The sequence below is a fragment of the Monodon monoceros genome, unplaced genomic scaffold (assembly GCF_005190385.1).
Source record: "Monodon monoceros isolate NGI ecotype Baffin Bay Population unplaced genomic scaffold, NGI_Narwhal_1 Super_Scaffold_6, whole genome shotgun sequence".
Taxonomy (NCBI): Eukaryota; Metazoa; Chordata; class Mammalia; order Artiodactyla; family Monodontidae; genus Monodon; species Monodon monoceros.
The window spans coordinates 75,418,980-75,442,278 of record NW_021703783.1 but is presented as its reverse complement, the minus strand read 5'-3'; the positions used below and the strand labels follow the sequence as shown (position 1 = coordinate 75,442,278).

The 23,299-nt window shown below is 36.1% G+C and overlaps 1 protein-coding gene across 12 annotated transcripts in view; it reads right to left on the bottom strand.

Annotated features, from left to right (window-relative positions):
* Positions 1-23,299, bottom strand: part of VEZT (vezatin, adherens junctions transmembrane protein) — an 86,499-nt gene that overhangs the window by 22,834 nt on the left and 40,366 nt on the right. For 5 of the 12 annotated variants that reach the window (XM_029205143.1, XM_029205151.1, XM_029205147.1 and 2 more), the window contains 6 exons: positions 20,568-20,743; positions 18,101-18,376; positions 15,236-15,373; positions 11,287-11,434; positions 4,413-4,744; positions 1,925-2,118 (listed from right to left, as the gene is read on the bottom strand). In XM_029205143.1, coding sequence (XP_029060976.1) covers positions 1,925-2,118; positions 4,413-4,744; positions 11,287-11,434; positions 15,236-15,373; positions 18,101-18,376; positions 20,568-20,743 — 1,264 coding nt within the window. Of the gene's footprint in view, positions 1-1,924; positions 2,119-4,412; positions 4,745-11,286; positions 11,435-15,235; positions 15,386-18,100; positions 18,377-20,567; positions 20,744-23,299 lie in introns of all 12 variants that reach the window. The other 7 variants (XM_029205142.1, XM_029205146.1, XM_029205139.1 and 4 more) reach the window with 3 other exon arrangements.

Below are 23,299 nucleotides of genomic sequence, written 5' to 3'. Positions count from 1 at the left end.
CAACATCTCAGAGTATGCCAAGGGACGGGTGAATGAGATGGTCAGTGGTCTTCTGAGTGTTTCTATTTATGGAAAATACACTTAAAAGCTCTAGAGTCATATCAAAAAGTTTAATATGTATAAATATTTGCACATACTAAAAATTCTTGGCAAATTTATCCTTTGGAGAAAGCATTATTCACCATTTACATTTGAGATATAAAGGAAATCTATTGGTAGTATATCGGTAATTAGCTTGTTAACATTTCCTTTGAAAAAAGTTAACACTTTTACTATCTAAGGACTTAGTTTGTTTAAGACATTAAAGTATTACAGATCTAGCTGTAAACAAAACAATGACTAACAGGATGATAAAGCATTACTCACCTTTGGCAGCAATACAATTTTTATACATAAATCTGATTAACCTCATAATAAGGTTCCAAGGGATAAACATGGTATTGACTTGTAGCATAAGTTTAAAGATTAATATGTCAACCATTTACAATGGAATTAGTGAAATTAGTAAAAACAAGTATAAAATCTGGGTCCAAAGGAAAGCAGTTTTGCCGAAAGTTTCAAGACTGCCTTTTTACCTAGCAGTACAAGGCACTCCGATGTTGCTATTAAATAATGGCACATTTTAATACATTTTCTTTTTTTGTAACATCTTTATTGGCGTATAATTGCTTTACAGTGGTAAAGTGTTAGTTTCTGCTGTATAACAAAGTGAATCACCTACATGCATACGTATATCCCCATATCCCCTCCCTCTTGCATCTCCCTCCAACCCTCCTTATCCCACCCCTGTAGGTGGTCGCAAAGCACCAAGCTGATCTCCCTGTGCTATGCAGCTGCTTCCCACTAGCTATCTCTTTTACATTTGGTAGTGTATATATGTCAATGTTACTCTCTCACCTCGTCTCAGCTTACCCTGCCCCCTCCCCGTGTCCTCAAGTCCATTTTCTATGTCTGTGTCTTTATTCCTGTCTTGCCCCTAGGTTCATCAGAACCTTTTTTTTTTTTAGATTCCACATACATGTGTTAGCATACGGTATTTGTTTTTCTCTTTCTGACTTCTTCACTCTGTATGACAGACTCTAGGTCCATCCACCTCCCTACAAATAACTCAATTTCATTTCTTTTTATGGCTGAGGAATATTCCATTGTATACATGTGCCACATCTTCTTTATCCATTCATCTGTCGATGGACACTTAGGTTGCTTCCATGTCCTGGCTATTGTAACTAGTGCTGCAATGAACACTGTGGTACATGACTCTTTTTAATAACAAATATGCAGTACCAGCTAACATAGCATTTGTATAGTAATTTTTTTTTTTTTTTTTGCAGTACGCGGGCCTCTCACTGTTGTGGCCTCTCCCGCTGCGGAGCACAAGCTCCAGACGCGCAGGCTTAGCGGCCATGGCTCACAGGCCTAGCCGCTCTGCGGCATGTGGGATCTTCCCGGACCGGGTCACAAACCCATGTCCCCTGCATCGGTAGGTGGACTCTCAACCACTGCGCCACCAGGGAAGCCCTTGTATACTATTTTTAAATGACTGACGTATTTTATCTTAAAAGTAAACTGAATTTCTGGCCCCTGATTACCAAACTCATTATTACCCTAAGTGGAAAAGAGTTTCTGGAAGTCCTAATAATGGAATAATACTATTAAAATCTATTTGTTTAATTAATTTTTTTAAAAAGGAGGTATATGATTCAGGGAACTTTCAAAGCATATTCATTTTTTATTTACAAAAATAAGAGCCAAGACTTTATATTCAGTGTCAATTTGTACATATAAATTAACTTTTTTTTAGTAAACTAAGTAATTTTGTCAAGTCAGTTTCATCACATAGATAAGAAGTACACCTAATAAAATCTTACCAGAGAAGAATAAGCATATCTGATAAGGGTACGCAAAAGAACTCTCTCATAGGTACCTTTCTTATCTGTGTTTCTTCGTAGCAACTTGTCCACTTGAGAAATGGCCTCTTCCCAGCAATTGTTGCTCGCTTGAACATGGGGCTGAATCAACTTTAATTTCTCTTCTAGGATTTGATAAGCTTCTGACACTAGTTCTTGTGTTTCTTTAGTACAAACAAGCTTTTCAAGTTCATCTTCAAAAATTATTACCCTGAGTAATAAAGAAAAACAGCAACAGATTTCTAAACTATGAACTGAAATGTATAATTCGCAAGGTTGATTTAAGAAATAAGTTTATAAGATGAAAAAAGCTCTGGACATGGAAGGTGGTGATGGTTGCACAACAATATATATGTATTTAATGCCACTTAACTGTATGCTTAAAAATGGTTAAATGGTAAATTTTATGTTATGTGCATTTTACCACAATTTTTAAAAAAGCTTATAAAGAGTATTCATACATTTATTCAACAAGTATTTCTTGCATACATACCAGGCATTTTACAAACTGAAAGGATAAATTAAACGCATTTTCTACTTATAAGAAGCTTAAACCAAATCAGGGAAATTATACATATACAATATAATATCATAAAAAATTAAAATTAACATTTTATTTCCATTCCAAATTAGGTCTAGAGGGTTGAAGAAACTTGCCCAGGTCATAGAGCTGGTAAGCTGTGAAGCTGGGCTAAATCCAGGCACAAAATGACTGAGAGATAAAGACAGGCTTATAAGAATTCAGAAGAGGGGGAAGTTACCACCAGTTATGGGTATAGACAGGGAACAGCTAAGGAAGAGGTACTTCTGAGGCAGCACTGAAGCATGGATAAAATCGGAGCATGTACAGAAGACGAGGAAAAGTCATTCTAGATGGTACATGGGGAAAGGCATTTATACAGTTTGGCTGGACTGAAGGAAAGAAGTGAGAAATAAAGACAGAAAGCAGCCTGTAGTCAGGTTATGACAAACCCTTTCTGTAGACTGTTTTATACAGACTTTAGTCTAAGCAGTTATAGTCCAAAATCAGTGAAAATTTTCAGATAAGTAAGAAAGCATATATATGCCTCAGAAACATTAATCTTGCACTCTAGAGGCCAGGAGAACAGTTAAAGGGTTAGTGTCCTAGGGTAGGCAAGCGAGAGTGGGAATAGCAAAGGGGACAAGCGAGAGGGAGGGATGAAACACAAAATTTTTTAGATAACACTTTTAAAAGTTGTGTGTGGCAGTGCTAAAGGGCAAATCAGATATGATGGTTTGTGACTGGTTTGCTCTCTAGTGAAAGTATTTTGAAAGGTGACATGTAGTAGCATACATAGAATATTTCATTTTTAAATAGGAAACATACTTCCCATGCATCATTCATAATCCCTGACCAAGGTAAAAAGCCCTTCTTTATCATTTTCATGTCCATCCAGTGTAGCACTCCTCCTTCTCGAGCCACCTTCCCTCACGCTAATGCATTCCATTACGCCCTGTATATTTCTGATTCTATTGCCAAATATTAATTCTTTATAGACCCTGGCTTTGCCTAACACAGCCTTTCCACTGAAATCTCTCATGATGATCCAACTTTTGCCACCCACTCAAGTGGAGATTGCCTTATCTCCCATTATTTCCTGTGGGAGACAGGGTTTTCTTAGAACGGCAGCAACAGACCACTGGAACATCCCTGCCTCACAGTTTCTTAGTTTTACCCTATGCTGTAATCTTTACATCAAACTTAAATACCTATCTCAGACCTTGAACTGATGGGTAAAAACTTCTCTTCTTAAAATGTCTTTCTGAACTTAATTTCCTATCCTTGTGCATCACCTCCTTCTTCACTCCAGTAAATTAGCTTTTTGATTTTACTGAGACTTCAAGTCCTTTTGGCCCATTTTCTTATCTTACAAAATCAATTGCTGCCCTCCCCCTTCTACTTCTTGCCTGGTATCCAGGGTCAAGTACATCAACTACAATCTTCTCAACTCATTAAATTCCTGTGACCTTCCCCTGATTACAACATGAACCCAATCGTTCATTTGATCCAGTCCTATACTATGAGTATCTGTTACAGAAAAATTTCACTGAAATGACTGGACCCTACATTTCACTAAGGCGGAGTATCAAACTATGGATTCTACATTTTTATTATTCAACTGGGGCCAAAAAACTTGTTCTATGCTATAGAAAAATGTCCAAACCTGCTCTGATTTATTCAGAAAAACAGCAATATTTTTCTCATCAGCTGTATGTAATAATACTTCTCTGTTTTTGTCCTATCTTTCTAGGTTTTCTGTTGACATCAGGTAAAGTAAAAACTATATAAATGGCTCCCCCAAATTACAGTACTTACAAACCACTGTTTGTCTGCTACATTTGTACCTTTAAACCATCGTTTAGACTGCAATGTCTCAATTTTGCTGCTGTTTTTTAGCTAGGACACAAGCCAACGACCACAATGGCACAAGACCGAAGCTTGCTAATCATGGGGACATTTCCTTACATGGCTTCTAAACTTACTCATTCAGTAATGCTTTCAGATGGAGCTGCAAGCTGCGTACTGCTGTGTGAACATTATTCAGTTCTCTTGACTTCTGCTGAGTTTTGGATAAACGCTGGGGTACTGACTGGTGCTGAGTTTCAAAGTACCGATAGAACTCATAGCTGCGCTTAAGCTCTTCCAAACAGGCAGAATGAGCATGAGGTAGACCTTGAGTCACATCAGATAGAATATGATGAGGCAAAAGTGCTGGAGTAAGTAAGGGCCCAGGAGGTGAATTAGCCGTAGAAAGTAACAGGGCTAACCGCCTGAAGAACTCTGAACTCTGTGCCACCCAGAGTTGGAACAAAACCTAAAAAAAAAACAAGAAAAAAGGACTAGATCAATAAAAAATATTGGTCAACATTCAAAACAAGAAAACAAACTACAGATTTGTTTATCTTAACTTCTGGTTTAAACTTTTCACTTTATTCTAAGTAATGAATATAGCTGAGTTTGAACTAACTCTAAGAGTAGCCAAGAATGTTACGTCAAATTATATAGTCATGGCACATGGGAACTTCTGATCATAATATAGCAGCTAATACCAGTATATAATTTAGTACAGTTCTGTCCTAAAAGAGAAATGCTGATGGAATGAGACACAGCTAATTAGAAATGAATGTTCTTTGATGAATTATTTTAAAAATGTACACAGGGCTTCCCTGGTGGCACAGTGGTTGAGAGTCCGCCTGCCGATGCAGGGGACACGGGTTCGTGCCCCGGTCCGGGAAGATCCCACATGCCACGGAGCGGCTGGGTCCGTGAGCCATGGCCGCTGAGCCTGCGCATCTGGAGCCTGTGCTCTGCAACGGAGAGGCCACAACAGTGAGAGGCCAGCTTACCGCAAAAAAAAAAAAAAACAAAAAAAATGTACACAAAGGAGAAAAGGAGACAGCAGGAATGATGGACCTATGTAAGTCCAAAGAAACAACTCATTGATGGAGCCAGAGTTTGGGCTTCAAACTATACCATTATTTTGGCCTAGGAAATAGCTAAGAAAAAACATAAAAATCAGTCCCAGAGTGATCATACTCAGGAATGTGTGGCATGAGAAACTACAACACACATTCTCAAAAAAACACCCGGAGTCTGGCAGCAAAGGATTCCTCCAGATAGTACTATTCAAGAGGACAATATCAAACAAACAAATACAATCGAGTCTGAACAGGAGTTAGCAGACAAGAAAAAGAGGATAATTTACCACTCTGGATAATTTAGATTTCAGTTTTTTATAACCATGAAAATGGACATTATTTAAACTGTTTTATTAAATGAATTTAAAAATTATGCAAATAATGAATTAAGATAATTTAATGTAAACCTATTTTACTATTAACTCTTTTTTTTTTTTAAATGAGCAAGGCCAAAATTCTAAATCACTGAAGATACACTATCTAGGGGTTCTTAAATATAAATACAAGGTATCTCACAAGTCTTCTTATTTAACCATTAAATTTTGTTACTAAAATGATTTTCTTTATCCTTTATTTTTAATTCACCAAGTATTTCTTGAGCACCTATGATGTGCCAGGCAGTACTCTAGGTGCTGATAATACAGCAGAGAACAAAAGTGAAAAATATCCCTGCCCTGATGAAGCTTATATTCAAGTAGGGGGAGTAATAGATATTAACAAGTAAAATAAGTTTCTTGTCTGATGGGGTATGGGGAAAATACAGCAGAGAAGGGGAACAGCAAATGTGGGTTTGTGTGTGTATATGTGAGGGGAAGAAGAGGGAGAGGGAAGCAAAGGGAAGGAGGGGTGGCTAGGAGGGTCTCTAAATTCATCTGAAGGAACTGAGCCACTATGAGGAAAGAGTTCCAGGGAGTAGAAGGTTCAAGTGCAAAGTCCTGTAGTAGGAGTATACTTGGAACATCTGAGGAACAGCTAGGTCCATGCGGCTGGGATACAGTAAGCAAGGGGGAGCATGGTAAGTGATGAAGTTACTGAAGTAACTCTGGTTTTTACTCTAAGAGAAATGGGGAGCCACTGAAGGATTCTAAGCAGAAGAGTAATATTATCTGAGTTAAGCTTTAACAAGATCATCCTGTGTTGAGAGATCATAGGGAGGTGAGCACAAGCGAAGACAGGAGGTTACTGCAATAATCCAGGTGGGAGTTAACATGGTAGCTCATACCATAGTGGTTGGTGGTAAGAGGTAAGCAGCGGTGAGACAACTGACAGAATCTCTTGACAGACTGTTTATGAGGAAAGGTGTTAACAAGGATGATTCCAGAGTTTCAGACCACAGCAATTAAAAAATCAAGTTGGCATAGCTTACTGCCATTTAAAAAAAGACAAATTTATTATCTAATCACTGCCATATTATACAATTAAACCAAAACTCAGAAATACACATTTTTTCCTGTTTGTTCTTTGAATAAGGGAAGCCGCTCTGGATGAGGGGATAACCATAGTTTATGGACAATTAGGAAATTTTGACTTAAAGCATTTTCAGGGAATTCCCTGACAGTCCAGTAGTCTGGACTCAGTGCTTTCACTGCTATGGCCCGGGTTCGATCCCTGGTCAGGGAACTAAGATCCTGTAAGACACGCAGCATGGCAAAAAAAAAAAAAAAAAAAAGTCTTTTCACAAAATGCAGATTTGTTTTTTAAAGCAGGAAATACACTCTTTATAATAATAATAATTTTATAAAAAAACTAGTTAAAGTTTTAAACTAAGAAAAAAAGAGGGATAAGGACTCTGTACTAGATATTTCACAAGTCTCTCCTCAGGATGCAATTAGGAAGTTTCTTTCCTTTTCAAAGATGCAGCACTTACAATTCCTAAGTTCTCCTAAGGGAAGATATGTGAACAATTAAAAAAAAAACAACCCCAAAATGTATTTTCTTTAGAGGACACAATGAAGATTACAAAGGAAAACAAGAGGCTCCGATTTATTTGTAAACCATCTTTCACTACATTTTAAAAAAAGCTTTAGTTAGTGTTGCTCTTTTGAGAAAGAATTTTAAAATTTAACTTACAAAATCCATTTAAAAATTCTTTATCTGGATATAATGCCAACTGTACAAGGTGGCACTACACAGTTTTTGAACATTACAGGGATTTTCAGCAGTTTATAAACTCTGTAAATCTCAAGATAGGCTTCTTTTGGAGTCCGATATTCCTGGTAACAATGCAACACAATCATCAGGTTTAGTTATAGATTAGTTATATGTCAAAATAAAGCAGAATTAAAATACTAAAGTTTGTCTGACTTGTAAAATAATATGGGTGAGCAAAAAGGATCCAGCTACAACCAGTACCATTGGTGGTGGAGTAGAGAGATAACAAGCGAACAAGTCCCACAGTTTAGAGTAGGTCATGTCAGATGCAATTTAAAAAATCAGATAACATTTATTAATCACTTACTCTCTCCCAGGTATTGGACTGGCAAATATTTAATCCTTTAGTGATCAGCATTATGGTTATCTCATTTTATGAACGCAGAAACAATGACTTGCTCAAGTCCACATTAGCAGTCAGGTGAGAGTCAAACCTAGAAAGTCTGACTCCAGGAGGCCCACTGTTTCTTTTTGCTGCCTGTACTTTGGCCAAAATATAATCCAGGTTTTAACAAGCTTTTTAAAAAGCATAAAGAAATAGGGAAATCACTGAGACATCTTGATGAGTAAACAAAAAAATAAGTTAAAAGGGAAATTAAGAAATATGACCATAATTCTTTCTCCAAATCCTTCTTAAAGAGTAACAGCTATTACCATTTTGGGTTAACCATTATACAACAAGCCCTGTTGTAGGTATTTTGTATGTTTTCTCATTTAATCTAACACCTTGTAGGGCAGGTATGGTAACTCCTTTTTACAGATTAGGTAAGTTCAAAGAACAACTCACTCAAGGTCAAATCACCAGTCAGTGTCAGGGCTAAAATATAAACCCATGTCTGCTCAATTCCAAAGTCGCTGCTTTTTCATCATTAAGAATCTCCCAAATTGTTCTTTGAAAATAACTTTATTTCCATTATAGAGTAAAGCATGGTCATGGTATTGAATTTGGAAGTAAATGGAATTACCTATAGTGCAACCACACTAAAGAGTAGCTATTGGTATATTAGTATTTTCTCATGGTCTTTTTCTAAACACAGAGTTAATAAATGTATATTTATGTATCCTGATTGTTTCACTGGTTTCTCCAAGTTTTTACAAAATCTTCATAAGCAAGTTGGAGCTGGTATACAATGGTTCACCATGTTGGACTTACTGTGATTCACGCAACTATTCCTCTACTGCTGCACATTTAGGCTGTGTTCCATTTTTCACTATCATAAGCAAAACTAATAAGCAACCTGGTATATAAAGCTTTAATATATTTGAAATCATTTCCTTAAGAAAGATTTACAGAAGTGGAATTACTGATTTAAAGCATATAACATTTTTAAGGCACTTTAAATGTCAAACTGCATTCTGAAACAAACTTTAGGGAACTAAGGAAACCAGTAAGAAAACTATTGTAGCAGCCTCAGTAAGAATGATGGCAGCTGGGACTAGAATGGTGGGAAATGACATGAAAAAAAGTGAATGAGTTTAAAATGTATTTTGAAGGTGGAACCAACACAAAAATCTACTCATAGCTTATACGTGAAGGGTAAAAAGAGGGATAAGAAGGATAGTGCCCAGGTTTCTAGCTTAATAAGTTGTATGATGCCATTTATTAAGATGGGTTAGAATGAGGTTAAAAATAAATCAAGGCAAATTTCAAGTGACTGGAAAGAAAAACAGGAGAACTAGAGCTTTTATGTGGATCTGAAAATTTTAAAGATGTAAAAGTTTATACGGTTCAAAACAAAATGAATCTTGAAAAATATGCTGTTAACTACACTTGCACTGATTTCCATGGTATCAAGTGAAGTTTAGAGGCTAGAAATAAAAAAATATCTAAGTGGAGTTTGCTAAATACTGAAAAGGAAGTTAAAGACATTTGGCTTGACTTTTTAAAAATACTACTGGAATCTTACAATGCATACAGTTAGTTTTTGTTAAGATGCTTTAACTTATGTTTTTTCATGTTATTTTTTTCTACTACTAACTCCAAAGGAGTTCATTAAATGAATGTAACATAAATCTCATTACCAATCTCAAATCACTGAACTTTTAACTCGTTTCGAAGATTTGCTGCTGTAGTAATATTATGAACATATACCTTTGATTACTTCCTGAGATGAATCTGTGAGCTTAAAATTGCTGGCGTAAAGGGTACATACCTTTGTGAAGAATGGTATTCACAGCTAAAGTGAAGCAGTTTATACTTTGACCACTGGTGTGAGGTCTCAGAATTTTCACTGACAATGAGTATTATCAACTTTCAATATCCTTGGCAAAATACTAGTAAGGCTGAAAATTTTTATCACATTTACTGGCCATTTCTGGTTTTTGTGAACTGGCAATTCACACACCTGACCTATCTTCAATAGGTTTCACATAGTTTAGTGCTCTTTATATAGAAAGAATTCAAGCCCTTTGTTTATAAATCACTGCAATTTTTTCCCTGAGTTTATTTACATTTAAAGTATACAGCATTTGGGGCTTCTCTGGTGGTGCAGTGGTTAAGAATCCATCTGCCAATGCAGGGGACACGGGTTTGAGCCCTGGTCCGGGAAGATCCCACATGCTGCAGAGCAACAAAGCCCATACACCACAACTACTGAGCCTGTGCTCTAGAGCCCGCGAGCCACAACTACTGAGCCCATGTCCTGCAACTACTGAAGCCCACGCGCCTACAGTCCGTGCTCAGCAGCAAGAGAAGCCACTGCAATGAGAAATGAGAAGCCTGTGCACCGCAACGAAGAGTAGCCTACACTTATCACAACTAGAGAAAGCCTGCACGCAGCACTGAAGACCCAATGCAGCCATAAATAAATAAATAAATAACTAAGTAAATAAACAAACAAACAAAACAAAACAAAAAAAGAATCCATCTGCCAACGCAGGGAACACTGGTTCGAGTCCTGGTCTGGGAAGATCCCACATACCGCGGAGCAACAAAGCCCATGTGCCACAACTACTGAGCCTGTGCTCTAGAGCTCACGAGCCACAATTACTGAGCCTGCAAGCCTAGAGCCCGTGCTCCACAACAGGAGAAGCCACCACAGTGAGAAGCCTGCGCACCGCAACAAAGAGTAGCCCCCGCTCGCCGCAACTAGAGAAAGCCCACGTGCAGCAACGAAGACCCAATGCAGCCAAAAATAAATAAATAAAATTAAAAATATATATATATACAGCATTTAAAGTTTAGAAGTTTAATTCTTATGTAGTCAAATATATCCTTTTATGTGGTTTTTAATATATGAAAAAATTCTTGTTCCATATAAGAATTTTGGAGATTTTCCAAGGAAAGATGCTGATCTTCTAAGTTTTTTACCCATGTTTGTTGAAACAAATGGCTAGTAAATAAAATCACTCATATATTGGGTTCCTACTAAACTCATTTATCTTCAAACTCTAATTTAATACAAGAAATGCCTATAGTAAGAATTTAAAGTATTTCAATATCAGAACATAAGGATCTCCTCTATTCATTCATTGATTCATTTATTTATGGCTGCACTGCACAGCATGTGGTATCTTGGTTCCCTGACTGGGGATGGAACCTGTGCCCCCTGCAGTGGAAGCGCAGAGTGCTAACCACTGGACCGCCAGGGAATTCCCACTTTTCATCCAATCTTCACAGTGCTGTCCCTCTTTAAAGGCAGTTTCAAAAACATCAGTAAGGCTATTATGGTAATGGTATCCAGCAAACAACAAAAGAAACAGGTACACCATTTATATTCAGAAAGCACAGGCACACTCCAAATGCATCTATCTTTTCTTCAGCCCTTCCCATCCATGAATGGATTACCTTCAATGCAGGCAGGCTGAAGCCATCTGTAAGGTTATGTGCTTCCTCTTCTGAAATCTGCTCTTCCCTAAGTCCAAGGCCCAGCTCCTTAAAAGGCACCACACAGATGTAGTTGGTTACATTGTCACTCTCAGAGTTCAGGGGGTAGGTTAAATTAGGTTAAGGCAATCAACAAAGGCTTTTCATTAAAGCATAAAGAGTACAATAAAACTGTCCAAAATTACCTTTACTTATCTTTGTTCTGAACTTTGAGGAGATTTACATCAGTTTTTTAAAAAAGAAACTAATCTTAAAATCTAATATATTAATATACCTCAAATCTTACAGGATACTTGAGAATAAAATGTCTTTATAGCTGAAGAATTAAAAGTTCAACTCTTCACAAGCGCTAAAATGCTAATTTAGTTATTTTTCCCATCTACCTTTTGAAACTGTATTATGTACTTTATTGTATCGTGGCTCAGGCCCTCACCATTCTACAGCAAATACTTCCTCTTTTCCTCCAAGTCTGCACACTGCAGGACATCATTACCTGACCGTTACCTGAAAACATAAACTACTGATGTAAGTAACACTAAGCCTGTTCCATCAAGGTTGTTGACATAGACTGCTGCTGTTTCTGCCTTCCTCTTCCTCATGCGCATCTATCAACATTATTATGTGATTTCCTCCTCTTTCATTGTTTTTGTAAAGAATTATATCCACACAATTCTTGATATTTGAACTCTTCATGCATTTATAACATATCCCTATTTTGTCGTATTATAATAATCTTTTGATATAGTACTAGGCGGAATCTATAAATATTCTATTTGTGAGATTGTTTTTTATTTGGAACTAGATTATAGTATCTGCATAAATAAAATGATGTACTGTAGCTTTCTATCTAACCTTTTCTATGGTCTGAAATAGTTTTTTTTTTTTTTTTGCAGTACGCGGGCCTCTCACTGTTGTGGCCTCTCCCGTTGCGGAGCACAGGCTCCGGACGCGCAGGCTCAGCAGCCATGGCTTACAGGCCCAGACGCTCTGCGGCATGTGGGATCTTCCCGGACCGGGGCACAAACCCGTGTCCCCTGCATCGGCAGGCAGACTCTCAACCACTGTGCAACCAGGGAAGCCCCTGAAATAGTTTTTTTTTTTAAACTACAAAATCATCTGGACCAGGTAGTTAAACATTTTTTCATTCACTTAGTTTTTGAATAAGTAATATATTCAAAGGATTAAAAATTTATAAGGTATTAAGGGGTATAGTAAAAACTGCTTCCTACCTCTATCCCTTAGCCACCTAGTTCACCTACCCAAAGGCAAAGGCAATCACTGTTACCAGTATCTGGTGTATACTTCAAGATATTTTATGGTTATGTACCCACATAAAAGGAAATCCAAATATAAATGCGTGTGTATGTGGGGATATATATATGTGTATATACACATGCACACACTCTTATTTATCCCCTCATATATACAATCCCTTCTATGCACAAATGGAAAGGTAGTATAAATACTGCTCTGTGCACTTCGCTTTTTTTTTTTTCATTTAACAACATAATTTGGAGATCATTCCACAATAGTGCATCAAGACCTTTTATCACTTTTTTACAGCTGCACATTTTCCATTGTTTACATATATAACCAGGTGCTTTCTTTTTTTTAATGGAATTCTTTTTATTTATCTCCAGTGTCTGAATTCTTCCTAGGTCAGTTTTAGAGATTTGTGTTTTGATATGAAATGATCCATTTCTCCCTACAGTTTCAAAGTTGTGGTCACAAAGTTACAAAACTATCCCCTTACAATAACTTTAATTTCTTGCTCTGTTCTCATTACTAATCTTGTATATTTCTATTCTTTTTACTTTGATCAGGCACACGAGGGTTTATATAACTTACTGGTCTTTCCAAAGAAATAGTTGGTGGATACTTTTTTAATTCCTTAAGGTTTCTTATATGGAGAATATGATCCGGCCCCTGCCTACTTCTGAATCTCATCTCATACTCTGACTCCCAACTTACTGTGCTGCAGTCTTCGAGTATGATGGTTCTTTTTCTATACTCCAATCATACTAAATTCACTCCTGCCACAAGATCTTTATACTCGCTGGTCCATCTGACTGGAACTCCATCTCAAATCTAAGTTTAAATTGTAGGCCTTCCCCTATCATCCAATCAAAAACAGCAACCCACCAATCACTCTCTATCCTATTCCCCTGGGGTTTTCCCCCTTTATAGCAAATACCTGAAAATATTCTGTTCAGTTTTTATTAATTATATCATCCACTAGAAGGCAAACTCCATAAGAACAAGGATCTTGTCTATCTTGTTCACTGCTAGGTTCCCAGTATCTAGATAAGTGACTGGCCCATGGAATTCATACCATCTGCAATCTTTGTTAGGGCCCTCTCAGCCCACCTCACTCCCAATCCCTCACTAAACTATAGGCTCCCCGAGGCAGGGACCATGTCTATTATGTGGACCACTGTATATCTAGTGACTAGCAAACTGCTTGGCATAATATTCACTGAATGAATAACTACTTGCAGTTAACATCCCACACTGTCATATCTCTATTTCCTTCTATATCTTTTCTTCCTTCTACTTGCAATGCACACTTTTATCCTCAAGGTCAACTCCTACTCATTCCTTGAGGGTCAACTCAGGTGTCGCTTCCCTGAAAGCCTTCTGTGTTTTCACAGAAGTCACAGGTCAAGTACATTGTCCTGCTATGCTGGAATGCACCCTGGGTATTTATACTGTATTATGAATATCTACTGACTACACTCAAAAATCTTTAAAAGTAGGTAGTACAGGTTTTTGTTCTGTCTTCCTAGCACATTGCAGGCAGGTATTTAGGTAGTAAACAAATTGAATAGACAAGTTCTTGACTAAAATGAAAGTGCTTTCTCCCAATTTCCAAAGAGGTAATACAGTACAGTATGTGTATGTGTGTGTGTGTGTGTGTATCTAGATATAGTAAATCTATACATATATAGAAAAGGTTTAAAGTCCTAAGTCCTACAGTCAAGACACAATTTCACCTCTTACTAACTGTGTGACACTGGGTAAATCCCATATAAAGTAGAGATTTTATTTAGTTTTCTCATAAAGTGGAGATAAGAAAATCTAGATGGAAAGGTCTGTGTAAGGATATAATGATAGAACATAAAGCACTCTGTAAACTTTTAAGCATTATATTTATCAGTGTTACAGCACTCAGCATCCTGAAGGTACAAAGTAGTTTTTGCATCCCATTTACTCATAACTTACCTAACTAAATTTTAACTAAAATAAAGATCTTATACACTTTTATTTTCTAACAGACCTAATTTCCTGACTTAGTAAATTTAAGAGACAGACTTATTGTCATGCAGTCTTTAAGTGCTTATTATATACCAGACACTGCCTAAGCACTTTATATGCATCAATTCATTTGGTCTAACAAAAGCAGTCAGGAAGATTTTGTTATTATTGTCAGTTTACCAATAAATAAAGCAAGGTACAGAGAGTGAAGAAACTTGCTTACGGTCACCTACACAGTAACTGATTCAGCCAAAATTTAGACAGCCAATCTGACCCTAGAGCCTCTGTTTTTTGAAAGGGGAAGGATTTCCTGTTGCCAGTTTATTTCCATGTCATGACGCAAATTTGTCATGTTCAGTAATTTGAAAAAATGTCTGACCTAGAGAAGCCAGGTTCTTTTGACTTTATTCTTCGGACCAGTGAAGGGAGGGACTTCAAGTGTTTTCCTTGTTAAAAATGAGCCACATGAGAGCAGAACTTTCTTCCTGTCTATTATTGTCATTCCCCTAAGTTTTAAAATAGAAGTGATGATGGAAATCAGCTTCAAAATAGGCAATTTCAGTTTACAGTTAACTTTTATAGGATGTAGCTATGATATCTATATTCAGGACTCTGGAAACATTGCTTATTCTTACATATAGACAGAAAAGGATATTTTTTCAGCATATATAGGGTAGCTAGCCTTGCTGCTTGAAAGTTGGCTCTTACAGTTCTGTAGACAGCTTTCCGAAGACCGATGAGATGCTGACTGGGATGCTGTCCAGCTTTATTAAATGGGCAAGCAGCACTGACCCTGTCAAGCAAACTTGAAAAGTAAAATGTGATACAACTGTACAGGTGTCCTAAAGTTTTTGTTTTCTAAATCCACAATTCTATTAAACTTAGGAAAAAAAATTCCTTTTTCATGATTTTCATTAGAAAATGCTTATAAATATCCCAACTCAGGTCTCATAAATAGATATTTCCCTGACACATATATAGCCACCAGAAAAAAGACAAATGAAAAATTAAAATCTCAAAGAATAAAGGCTTCCTCTGATATGGGGAAACAACAAATTTTAATTGAAATATAGTAGAACTGTAGGAATATTTATGTAAGAAACTGTAACTTTTTGATATAGACACTCTATCTGCCAGAATATACTAAAGTGGTACTACTTTACATTTAGTTTTCAAAACCTATGTCTACAGTAAGTATGAAAGCCTTAATTATAAACACTTTCACATTCTTAATATGCATTTACATATGTTCATCAATCGTATTTTTGGTCATTTGTACAGAACAATCAAATACTGTATAGAAATACATTCTGTACATTCATAAAAGTAGGGTAAAATGACTTACCCACCTGCAGCCACTGGCACTTACCTACTCAAAATGAAGTAGGGGACGCAGAAAGATAACAGGACCAGTGGCCAACAGGGGAATGCAAGTAGAAAGGCAAAGTAAGTGTTACTACATAGTAGCATAGCTACTCTCAAAACTGTTCAAGAGGAGGCACATTTCATAAGCACTTTTCCAAAGATAAATGGGGAGTACCTATTTGCAACAACACCATGTAACATATTATGCTTTTATAAATGAAACTATGAGTGATTTCATATTACATAGTTTTCCAGACAGTAAGTTTTTCACCTAACTAGTAACCTCCCCTAATAGTAAAACAAAGTATTTGGAATTTATAAATTTCTTACACTATAACCACAAATTTGTAAAATAAGACATCTAACTCAAAACTTAAAAAAATGTTAAACCAAACTAAACATATTCAGGCATTAAAAATCTATAAAAAACAGGACAATGACAGATAGGCTTATTTTAAAATAAAGAAATGAGGCAAAGCAGGGTTAAATTATTTGCTAGAGAGGAAAAGTTGAGGCAGAATACAACAGCACTAATATTTTCAATATATGGACACTATTGTTTGTATTCCATTTTACTAACTCAGTCTTAAAAATGAAAATATTTCTAAAAAATTATGATTCAAAATTTATTATTCCTCATAATTTTTTCAATCCATTTTCCAGTTAGATGGAGACAAGTGAAGTACAATTGTTCCAAAAATTTTTCTGTCTGTCTGCATTTGAATAGACAGAAGTCATAATCCAGAGGGAAATCATGCCTAACGGGCCCATTTTAGCTCTTCATGCCAATTCTAGACATATGGGTAAAAGTGGGACAATGACAAAAAGCACAGAATCCTCTATAGAGGCCTAAGCATTAATTGGACACAGAGCCACTTTGCTTAACCTGTCAGTCCTCTTGTTGTGCAAGTCCAGAATGAAAAGGAGCTATATTACTTACTTAGTATGATTTTTAACTTTTAAAATTTGACACTCAATATTTGCTACTCTCTATCAACAAAAGTGGACTTTAACTACAATGGAAGGACCAAAATTAACAGACACTAAGGACTGTTACATTTTGAATTAAGCAGAAAGAGAAGTTATAAAATCTCTCTCGTGTCTCTGGAGTTTACAACACTGTTCCAGAACACAACAGAGTGAAGAATGAGAGGATTACTGGAGACTCTTCTACTTTCCTGTTTCATGATATTCCAAATACAGCTTTTATGTCAAGATTGTTTAGGTACTACTCTAGAGTGAGCAGAGTGGAGGATGCAATGACTACCCAAGGTTCTTCTGCCCCTCTCTTTTCATGACTTTCCAGATACAACTAATTAAGAGCAACAATTATTCTCTGCCATATACTTACTTTCTCCCACCTATAGGTTGCAGACGTTATATGAGTTATATAAATTATTAAATATATTATACTACAACTGTCATCTGTAAGTGCTTAGCTGGCAGCCTAGTGTACGGGAAATAAGCTTTAGAGGCAGATGGAATGAACTTGAACATTTGCTCTACCGCTTATAATTGTATGCCTTTAGTTGTATGCAAAATTGTCTGGCATAGAATATGGAACATAATTGGTGTTTTCCCTTTAATAATAGAATAAATAGTCTATCCATCTGGTAGCTTAATACACTTAGAGCTAGACTGTTGAATATTTAATTTCCCGTATTAAATATCAGTGAGAGTATCTGAGAGTATCAGTGCCAAAATATCTACTACTATTAACCTAAAGAATATTATTAATACATGGCAAGAGTTTTCAAAATGAATTCTTGTCAGATACATCTATCATGTAAACTGAGTAAAGAGAGCATCTGACGGTGAGTAAAGAGAACAAGTATTTATTGGGTAACTACTGCATGCGAGGATCAAGGCTCTCTATGTTATCTTATGTAATCACATGGTAACACACAGAAATAATCATGATTTTCAAAGCACTTTGGTTTCTCAAAGTAGAAAAAAGAATCATACCACTTATTAAATCTAATATATAATGTATTTATTCCTTCACTTAGCAGTTAACAGACTTTAATAAGTGCTAAAGAGAAACCTAGTTTTTTCTGTAAATGCAAAACAAAAATAAAAATAGGTAATAAACATTCTAATTTAACTATGTAGTAGAAAAGAATTATTTAAAAAACAAAATGAAAAATGAACTCACAGTGTAAATCCTCTGGAAATGACTTCAGTTTCTTGAATGAGGCGTAAAGCTTTTCTCACGAGGTTAGTAAAACCTCGGCTATTTGTTGCTATATCTTCCAAATGGACATTGTATTTTTTTAGGGTTATTTGTAGTTTTGCTGTCCTCCATAATCTCAAAGCTCTTATGATCAGATAAACAAATAGAATCACTCCCCATAGCAGCCAGGAAGATACAATCCACCAAGTGGGAAGCATAATGAGCAAACTAATGAAGGCAAATAGCACTGAGACATCCCTAGAATAGAAAAGCCAAAAAAATGAGATCCATCAGTCCAGAGAAAGATGAGTTACTTTAGTCAGCAATTCAGGTTTCCTAAAATAGATAAAATGCTAGCTTCTTTATAAAGTATGACTTTATAAAATATGACATTTTAAAAAGTAATATGAAACAGTTAAAAAATATCTAGCACCACTGTCTAGTTGCTAGATACCCACTGTCTAGAGCTAATCAGTTTAGGTAAAGGACATAAATAGGTATCTTCTGAAAAAACCTTTTTTTTTTTTTTTTTAAGATATGTGCTTTTTAACCTAAAAACAAATTACAGGTTTTAAAATCTGATTTTACAAATATAAAATTTAAAAAAACTTTAATTTTTACTAATTTTTAATACTAAAAATCTTTAATATTTGGAGATATCATGAGGTCTTTTCCCCTAAAATTAGACTTTAATTATCTGTGCAAAAACATATAATACCTCAAGAAAATATAAGCATTTTTCCAATTAGAAATAATATATACTTCATGAGTAATTGCTTTGAATAAAGTCATCTTATTTTATTTTATTTTATTTTTATTTATTTATTTATTTTTTGCAGTACGCAGGCCTCTCACTGTTGTGGCCTCTTCCGTTGCGGAGCACAGGCTCTGGACGCGCAGGCTCAGCGGCCATGGCTCACGGGCCCAGCCACTCCGTGGCATGTGGGATCTTCCCAGACCAGGGCACGAACCCATGTCCCCTGCATCAGCAGGCAGACTCTCAACCACTGCGCCACCAGGGAAGCCCCATCTTATTTTATTTTATCATTAATTTTATTTTTTATTTTATCATTAATTTTAAATAACCATCACCACAATTCTGGAAATATACATATTTATTGCAGACCGTAATATGGACAAGCTTTGTATTTTTACACTGCTTTAACTGAAGTCAAAATATGTATGAAATTTTTAAAATTTAGGTCAATTACAAATCTACAGACTAACATACATCATTCAAGCAATGAAGGCTTAGATGAAAATGTGAAAATATAGAAAGAGGTAAATATAGGGGAGCTGTATCTGAGGATATCCAAAAAACAACATCAACACTACTTGAAGACAGTTATATAGTCAAACTATAAAGAAAATGTAAGAATGCGTCTTAATAAATATTTGCCTGCCCTAATTTCCCTTGGAATCTTTTACTGTTAGACAATATTGGTAATATCATAAAGCAAAATCTCATCATATACTTTTATGTATTTATAGCAAAGTCTATAACGTATTTATAGGGCTCAGAATTGCTTAATGACATTTGAGGTCAAAGAAAACTTGAATATAAAGTTATAAAATTCTTAAAACCTATGCTTCCTTCTAGCAGCTCCTTAAGTTCTTATATTTTTAAAGGATAAGATGCTTTACTTCATCATGATATCTGAGTGACTACATATTTGGGAAACACCATACTTTGCTATCTATTACAATATGAAGCATTTGTCAATGTGACAGGAAAGACAGATAAATTCAGAACACTGAGGCCAATGAATGTAACTGCCCATATAACTTGAACAGTTCGAGCAATAATTTAGTTCATTTAATAAACGCATACTTTAATAGGAAGAGGATATTCACAGTTCTGTATATATAATCCCTTTTTACTATACATATATATTTCTTTTTAACAGATTATGGCCTGAGACTTCTGCATTAGATCCAAATACTTTAAGTGGCTGACAAGTTTTAAGATAGTTTGAATTGTCTATTGTCTATGATCTCTTCTCATCCAACAAAGCAGGAATCAACTGTTTATCTCCATGTCCCGTGTCCTATCCTTGGTGCCTCTACAATGTAATTACTACGTAATCTATTAATGGTAAAGAAACATAAAGCACTGGCTAGGCCTTCATGAGCACATGTGTATAGGTATATGGGTAAGAGAGATTTTTTTTTTTGGCATACGTTATACCTGCTTATTGGGTTGTTAAACACAGCACTAACTATACTGAGTTGAAAATATATAATAATCAAACTGGATATTTTTTCCACCTTCACTTGAAATAGTATTTACTTTAGAAAGGGACTTTTTTTTTTTTAACCTCTGGCATGTCATTACATTAATTAAAATGCTAAAATGTTTATAATGCCTTTATAATGGAGAGCGTGATGATGGATTTCCTCTGGTAATACTCTGTATGTAAGCAACGGATAAATGTTTTCTGGACAGTACCAAATATTAGGGGTCGCCAGGGAGCAAAGTGTTGGAAGGTGTCCATTTTCCTGTTGCTGAGGTTGCCCTGCAGACAGGACACTGGGATCAAGTAGCTCAATCAGTTCCACATCCTCTTGTAACAGGACTTCCTGTTGCAGGATGGTATGTAGTGAGTCGAGTCGGAATCCAATATCCTTGACATTAAAAGACCGGAAGAGAGGTATTAATACATGCATAATTTTGTATTAAATATTAAGCTCCTACCATGCTAATAAAATTAGAGGTGTTTATTTTTAGTACAGATTCCAAGAAGAAGAAACAATAGTCAATCTATTTTCAGTATGATGGAGAGGGTTTTATTTTCATTATAAATGTGAAACAATAAAGACTGAGGCAGACTTTATGGAGCCACATGTGAGTGAAATATATATTTTTAATAAACAGATGTGAAGTAATTACAGATTAATAAACCTGTTGAGTTAAGCCTAATTAATTAAATTGTTGGAAAACAACATGGAAAATATAATCCTGTAACAGAAGATGCTGTCCCTGGATGCTGTAACAATATAGCCAATATCTAAGAATTACATCAGCAGGATCAAGGCTTTCTAAAAATGGACATTTAGAATGTATTAAAAATACATCATTAAGGAATATAATACAAAATGACAAAAACATGTGCATAGCACTTTATAGTTTACAAAATGCTTTCACATATACCAGCTTATTTATTCCTCCCTCTTTTCCTTCTACCCACCTATCAAGGAATACATACCAGGCAACATGCCTGACATCAAAAGCATAAAAAAATGAACAAGACATACAAGACTTTACTCTTAGAGAGTTCATAGTCTAACGCAGAGGACTGAAAAGTAAGTGCAAAGAAGTGTGATGAGGTATAACTAGGTTATTATGAAAATGGCACAGAAGGAACAAAACCTGCAACAAAGAGAAAGTAAAAGAGGTGATGCCTAAACTGAATCTTAAAGGATGAACCAGATGAAAGAGTTGGAAGAATGGGATGAGACAGAATGAAAGCAAGTCTCTTCTAGTTTGGGGACCTGCAAGTCACCAATATTAGTTTTTGCAGCGTGTACCTGGTGGAGGGGTGAGAGATGAGATAGCAATGTTAGAGCAATTCCACAGTAACCCTGTGATGTACATTATCATCCTCCTGTCCATTCTACAGAGGAGAAAACTGAAGCTCAAAGAGATTAAGTAACTTTCCAGGATTATGATTTCAAAGCCTAAGTCTTTGGTAGTTGATTCTTCTTCCCTGAATATAGTCTTCTCTACCAGAAAATTTAGTTTTATGTTGTATTAAACTTAGGAATAGGGAGATACTATTGTATGATAAAAATAAAGAGAACTTCTAATGGACAAGACCCTTAGCAATGAAAGTAAAACCAGTTAGGTCTAGGGTTTGAGGGCAGTGGGTTTGCTCTTCTTAATCATTCCCACACCACAGATTCTAGCCCGAGCTAACCATGAGGACTTAAGCAGTGATCTATACACTACAGATCCATACACTATGCAGTGATCCATACACTAACAGCACATATCCTCTTGGTCATGGGCTATACATCACTTTTAGAGAAGGCGAAGAATATTTTTAATATTAAGACTATTTGGATATATTTCTTTTAATTATCTAAAAAAAAAAATCTCAGTGGAATGCTGATCTTCCTTTTAGCCTATAAGGCTTTTTTACCATCTACTGATACACCCTGCACATACCTGTGCAGCACTTTTATGGTTCATATTTGAACTACTGCCTCCTCTCTCTTACAATCCTAACATTAGGAACTACTTAGTTTTTCGACATTCCACCCCACTTTCATAAAGAGAGAACAGCACAACTCACTTTATATTACTGTTAGGGGTGAAGAGGGGGAAGTGGGCTGCAGGGTAGCGAGAGCAGGTGGGCAAAGGAAGGCAGGAGGGCAGGGGGTGGAGCATGGTAGCTTTTCCAGTAATCCTTAAAATAAACCTTCACATATTGGCCTTATAATTTGGTTTGGATTCCCCAATCAGACATGACCATATTCAAATACAAGTACTAAAAATAAAACTTTTGCTACAAAAACTTGAAATCAGGCCTTTTATGAGACCTCTAAGTAATTGTATAGGGCTAAGTTTAAAGAAGCCTAATTAAATGAAGGCTAAGGCTGACAGAGAGGGGGAGGCTGTTAATGCAGATTGGGAACTCTTCCTCTTCACAGACCCTCTTATGAGCATGCTGCTTAATCAGGAACTCACTTTCTTCAACACCACTCCTTGGCATCAGACCTGTTGCAGAACTGGGATAAAGCCTCCCCAAAACCAGTGTGATTCGAGGCAGTATTAATAGTATGGGTGCTCTGTGCTGGGGGAAGGTGTGCTACGTGAACTTTGGCTTGCCCTCAACAAGTATCAAGACTTAGTGCCTGGGTTTATATTTTGGTCCCACAACTTAAGCAAGTTAATATAACCTTTCTGTTCCAGTTTCCTCATCTGCAAAGTGAGGATAATAACAGTACCCACTTCACAGGGTTGTTGCAAGGAATAAATGAGTGAGTATTTATAAACTACTAAGAATATCTGGCGCACAGTAAGCGCTATGTAAGTGTTAGCTGTTAGTGTTGTTAGTACATATGAAATAATTAAAAATACAATAAAGAAAAGCTCACAGAATACAAAAACTTACAGAACATAGCATAGATAATTATTACAAGGTGGTTGCAGAAAATAAGAGATCCAACAGACTAAAG